This window comes from Fukomys damarensis, unplaced genomic scaffold (assembly GCF_012274545.1).
Source record: "Fukomys damarensis isolate Sample0158 unplaced genomic scaffold, DMR_v1.0_HiC HiC_scaffold_23, whole genome shotgun sequence".
In the NCBI taxonomy this organism is placed as follows: Eukaryota; Metazoa; Chordata; class Mammalia; order Rodentia; family Bathyergidae; genus Fukomys; species Fukomys damarensis.
This window is the reverse complement of record NW_022900935.1, coordinates 64540710-64546190: the sequence shown is the minus strand read 5'-3', so window position 1 is coordinate 64546190 and position 5481 is coordinate 64540710. Positions and strand designations below refer to the sequence as shown.

General features: G+C 57.7%; 2 protein-coding genes across 2 annotated transcripts in view; one reads left to right on the top strand and one right to left on the bottom strand.

Annotated features, from left to right (window-relative positions):
• Dcxr (dicarbonyl and L-xylulose reductase) overlaps nucleotides 1–1524 on the top strand; it is a 2214-nt gene extending 690 nt beyond the window's left edge. Inside the window, exons 2-8 of the mRNA XM_010618666.3 lie at nucleotides 1–56; nucleotides 440–594; nucleotides 682–724; nucleotides 796–895; nucleotides 975–1039; nucleotides 1121–1238; nucleotides 1338–1524. Of these exons, the coding sequence (XP_010616968.1) occupies nucleotides 1–56; nucleotides 440–594; nucleotides 682–724; nucleotides 796–895; nucleotides 975–1039; nucleotides 1121–1238; nucleotides 1338–1441 (641 nt within the window). The 3' untranslated portion in view covers nucleotides 1442–1524. The remainder of the gene's footprint in view (nucleotides 57–439; nucleotides 595–681; nucleotides 725–795; nucleotides 896–974; nucleotides 1040–1120; nucleotides 1239–1337) is intronic.
• A 1978-nt stretch (nucleotides 1525–3502) lies between these two features.
• Rac3 (Rac family small GTPase 3) overlaps nucleotides 3503–5481 on the bottom strand; it is a 2598-nt gene continuing 619 nt past the window's right edge. The window contains exons 2-6 of the mRNA XM_033767433.1: nucleotides 5160–5381; nucleotides 4826–4943; nucleotides 4670–4732; nucleotides 4123–4282; nucleotides 3503–3996 (exon numbers count right to left, since the gene is read on the bottom strand). Of these exons, the coding sequence (XP_033623324.1) occupies nucleotides 3866–3996; nucleotides 4123–4282; nucleotides 4670–4732; nucleotides 4826–4943; nucleotides 5160–5381 (694 nt within the window). The 3' untranslated portion in view covers nucleotides 3503–3865. The remainder of the gene's footprint in view (nucleotides 3997–4122; nucleotides 4283–4669; nucleotides 4733–4825; nucleotides 4944–5159; nucleotides 5382–5481) is intronic.

The following is a 5481-nucleotide window of genomic DNA, read 5'->3' as shown; positions in this document are numbered from 1 at the left end:
CGCGCGTGGTGGCCGTGAGCCGTACACAGGCCGACCTGGACAGTCTAGTTGGCGAGGTAGGGCTGCGGCAGTTGCGACGCTCTGTGCCCCTTCCTCCTCTCGCGGAGGTTGCGCTGGCGGGGGCCCCCACCACCCTTTCCCCGTCAGCGCCGCTAACCTGGTCGACCCTGGGCTAGAGGGAGGCTGAAGCGTCTGCTGAGCAGGCCTGAGGCCGGAACGCGGGGGCCGGAAGGAAGTGAACTTGGGAGGCGGTTCCGCCTCTCCCCAGTGCAGCCCAGGATCTGCTCACAGGCGCCCCCTAGACCTCTGACCCCGCCAACTGGAAGCCCCTCCCAGCCCCAACTCTTTTCGGCTTGGGCCCCTCCCTCAGGTGGCAGAGGTCGGCTGTGCCCTCACTTGGGTATGGAGCCTCTGGTAGCTGTGCCTTGCCCCAATATAGTGTCCCGGGGTAGAGGCTGTGTGCCTGGACCTGCACGACTGGGAAGCCACAGAGCGAGCACTGAGCCGCGTGGGCCCCGTGGACCTGTTGGTGAACAATGCCGCCGTGGCACTGCTGCAGCCTTTCCTGGAGGTGACCAAGGAAGCGTGTGACATGTGAGCTGGGGAAGCAAGGGAAGCCTGGGAGAGGGGCTGTTTCCTCCAGCCCCTTGCCCGACTATGGTCTGTCCATCCACCACTTAGGTCTTTCGATGTGAACCTGCGGGCTGTCATCCAGGTGTCCCAGGTGAGCAGCCCTGTGGGCACGCGTCTGGACTGAAGCCTGTCAGGTCTGCTGATTTTCCTTTGTGATTTTAGATTGTGGCCAGGGGCATGATAGCCCGGGGAGTGCCAGGGGCCATTGTGAACGTCTCCAGCCAGTCCTCCCAGCGCGCACTCGCCAACCACAGTGTCTACTGTGAGTGGCTTTGCTGTATTCTGACCCCCTTCCGCCCCAACCCCAGCTGGCTTGGGCTCCTTAATGTTCCTCCTCACAGGCTCCACCAAGGGTGCCCTGGACATGCTGACCAAGGTGATGGCTCTGGAACTCGGGCCCCACAAGGTGAGCGGGCTGGGGTGATCCCCACCACTCATTTGTCCGGGGTGCCCTGACCACCTTGCTGAGCCCTGCCCATCTCTGCAGATCCGTGTGAATGCAGTAAACCCCACAGTTGTGATGACGCCCATGGGCAAGTCCAACTGGAGTGACCCCCACAAGGCCAGGGTCGTTCTGGACCGCATCCCACTTGGCAGGTTTGCTGGTAAGTCAGCGGCCCCTGTGCCTGCTTGGGTGCAGGGCTCAGAAGGAAGGAGGAGGGTGGCCTCTTCTGGGTCCTTAACACCGCCCTCCTTCCCCACAGAGGTGGAGAATGTGGTGGATGCCATCCTCTTCCTGCTGAGTGACAGAAGTGGCATGACTACAGGGTCCACTCTGCCAGTGGATGGTGGTTTCCTGGCCACCTGAGCAGCCTCCAGCCACACACAATTCCGCCCCAAGCTGAGCCCACCGGCACTCTTACCCCTCAATAAACTTGACTTTTCTGCCCAGGCTTTGTGCTGATTTCCAGGCGGGCAGAAATCCGTTAGACCCTCAGTCTAGGTGGACTGTATTCTGGCTCACATACCCAAGACTCAGGCCGGACCAGCCTGCTGGGAGAGAAAACTTCCAGAAGGCTGGTTTCTAAAGGGTAGTGAATCTGCCCCAGAATGGCCACTGGCCCTGCCCATAGCCTTGTGAGCGGAGCCATGGAGACCTTGTAAGTGTTGAACAGCCAGGTGTGACTGGCAGGGGAATGATGGCTAGTTTTCCTTGCAGTTCAGGGGTAAGGTGCATGAAACGGGATGATGTGTCAAACTTTCCTCACCTGCCAATGTCTGAGCAGCTTCTTTGTTGAAATGGACAATTGTTTTCTAATACTGGAAGAACACTTCCCAAACTTTTCATTATTTACAAAGGAACGAGGGCAGGTGTGGCTCACCTCTGTTGTTTCTACCCTTGCTGTCACCTCAAGTCTAGGAGTTGATGATTAATCAAGCTGTGATCTGTGGAGTTTGCCCACTTCTGAGGTGGAAATGTGCACCCTGGCTGATTTTAAGCTTATGTCATTGGATCTGTTGAGGTGTGTGCAATACCTGGCTAGAGGACAGAAGCACAGATGACAACCTATGTAAAAATAATTAGAGTCTTGTATTTTGTTGTATCAAAATTTTTGTATTTCTAGGCCGGGCGTGATGGTGCACGCCTGTGATCCCAGCACTTGGGAGGCTGAGGCAGGAGGGTCGAGAGTTCAAGACCAGCCTGGATTACATAGTGAGTTCCAGGTCAGTCTCAACTACATAGTGAGACCCTGTTTCAAAAAAAAAAATTTGTGTGTGTGTGTTTCTTAAGACATGGTCTTACTATGTAGTTTGGGTCAAACTCAAACTCGAACTCACTGTGTAGCTCAGGCTGGTCCAGAACACATGGTGATCCTCCTGCCTCAGCCTCTCTAGTGCTGGAATTACTGGTGTGCACTATGTCTAGCTGTGACTTTGATTTTAATACAACTAATTTTATGTTATTTATTAATGGCTATTTAATAATCTGCTAGCAAAACTTATGACCAGTTCTACCACAGGAAGGAGCTGGGTGTTGAACCTGTAGGAATCTGATATGAAGTCCAAGGCCCTAGACTGTGGCTTTGGGCTCTCCCAGACTATCTCACCTCTTCTCACTTTAGCAAAACCAGCTGTTACTCACAGTCTCCATGCCTCAGTCTGCCCTACCCCTCTGCCTGATGCCTTTAATACTGGCCAAAGGAGGGGAGGGCCAGGGATTTAGCTCAGTGGTTCTGGTGCCTGCCTCACAAGCGCAAGGGCCCGAGTTCGATTCCTGGTACAAAAAAAATTTAAAAATAAAAAATACCAGCCAAAGGAGGCTATGTGTGGTGATGCATGCCTGTAATCCTAGCACTGAGGAGGCTGAAACAGGACTGCCATGAGTTCAATGGCAGCCTGAACCACACAGATGGACCCTGTCTCAAAAAAGAAAAAAACATGAAGTTGTGGGGGCTGTGGCAAGCTGCTGGGGGTCCCCTAGGGCTCCAGCTGACCACTCTTTCAGCACATTTGGAAGCTGCTGGACAGCCCAGCCTACCACACCACAGCATGTGTTTCCCACCCTGCCAGACCCCAGGCCAGCACCACGCCTGCCTGCCAGCACCTCAAGGCACCAAAGGAATCTGGCCCTTCTTTAATCTGGTCTCTTTGGTAGTGGCAGCCTCTCCTCTTACCTGAGGGCGGGGGACCAAGCTTGAGCTGTCCTCCAGGTATAGTATTTTTCTTTTTTCTAGTACTGGTGATTGAGCTCAGGACCTTGTGCTTGTGAAGCAGGCCCAGTGACACTGAGCTGACGCCCTGGCCGAGCCCTCCTCCAGAAACTTGTACTCCAAGGTGCTGCTGGGGAAGCCACCGCCTCCTGCACCTGCTATGAGGGATGGTGAGGGGAACCTCCAAACCCAGGCGGAGGGTAGTGAGAAACAGGAGACACCGGTGAAGAATGTTTACTGTATAAAATAAAACGGGGCTGCCCCTTCCCGGGACCTGATGAACAGAACCCCCCCACCCTCCCAACAGGGAAGCCCATCCTGGGGCTGCCCTGGACCTGTCCCTGCAGCTCTGAGGGAGACCCTGCTCCCTCCTGGCCTCCCATGGGTGCCCGGGAAGGCTGAAGCTGCACCCCTGAAAGAGGAGGCAGAGGGGACAGGACCCCATCACCCCAGCCTTGTCCCCATGCGTCCCCCTCCCCCGCCACTCCCCACAGCAGACTCGGACACCAGACAGCTCAACACGACAGCACGTTTGGACCAGGGGCTGCTCCCGGACGCCGACCTGGCCCAGGGCCGGGGCTCTAGAAGACCGTGCACTTCTTGCCTGGCTTTTTCACAGGAGGTGGGCAGAGCACTGCCCGGATGGCCTCGTCAAACACTGTCTTCAGGCCCCGCTGGGTCAGGGCCGAGCACTCCAGGTACTTGACAGAGCCTGGCACGGCACAGGAGGGACAGGGACGGTGAGGGGGACAGGAGAGCTGGGGAGGTGGGGTGGAGGGGGGGCAGCAGAGGCAGGGGAAGCCCCGCACCCTCCTCTTCCACCTGCTGGGCGGCTCACCAATCTCTCGGGCCATGGCCAGCCCCTGTGGGTAGGTGATGGGTGCCAGCTTCTTGTCCCGCAGCCGCTCAATGGTGTCCTTGTCATCGCGGAGGTCGAGCTTGGTGCCCACTAACAGGATGGGTGTGTGGGGGCAGTGGTGCCGCACCTCTGGGTACCACTGTGGGGACAAAGGCTCTAACCCTGAAGGCATCATGGCCCTCCATGCCTAGGGGAAGCTCTCTCAGCCAAGCCCAGAGCAAGCCACAGCTCTACTTGGTTCTTTCTGTCTCTTGGAGTGGCCAGGGAAGGCCTGGTGACACAAAACTGCCCAGCCAGGAAGCCCTACCCTGGGACTATCACCACCGAGCAAGACACCCCTCCATCCCATCACTACTCAACACCGCTGCCCCAGGGCCACCCTCAGGGCCCACCACAAGGGGAACAGCGTGTCGTTCACCTCTGAAGGACAAGCTGTCTGAGGGCTTCAGGCAAGAGACCCCTTTTCCCTGAGGGCAGGTCCTGAGACAAACCCTCTCCCAGGCAGACCCCTCCAGCTCTGCCCTACCTTGGCACGAACATTCTCGAAGGAAGCTGGGCTCACCAAGGAGAAGCAGATCAAAAAGACATCCTTGGGAGAAAAGGACAGACAGGAGCGATGAGGAGGAGTCCAAACTCCATCTCCTGGAGTCCATCTCCTGGGGGTGGCCCCGTTGTCACCTACAGTTTGAGGATAGGAGAGTGGCCGCAGCCGGTCATAGTCCTCCTGCCCAGCAGTGTCCCACAGCCCCAAGTTGACCGGCTTCCCGTCCACCATCACATTGGCCGAATAGTTGTCAAAACTGCAGAGCAAAGAGAGAAAAGCCAGGGCTGGGCTGGAGTCCCAGGCAACGGAGGCCAGCCAACCAACTGTGTCCTGGCGCCTGCAGAGTCGGAACCAGAGAGAGGAAGCTCAGAACCAGAGCCACATGGTCAGGACTCTGCGCCCACGGGAGACCCACACAAGTGTGCCAGCGCCCAGGTCCGGTGCCAGTGCCCTCCCAAATGCAAGCACTCACACGGTGGGGATGTATTCTCCAGGGAAGGCGTTGGTCGTGTAGCTGATCAGTAGGCACGTCTTCCCCACGGCGCTGAGGACAGAAACCAGCACGCGGGGCTCACAGCCCTGGGAAACCCTGCAGAGCCCGGGGCCAGTTCGGACGGGAGGGGTGGTGACAGGGGTACAAGCCCAACAGATTCGCAGCCACCTGAAGCTGCAAGAAGACCTGGGCAAGGCCGGCCTTCAGGTGCGCAATGGTGGGCGGGAGAGCAGCGGCTCTCCAACGGGATAGCCTCCCCAGCTCAGGTGGAGCGGAGCTCCCAGCGCCAGGTGGGCGCGGC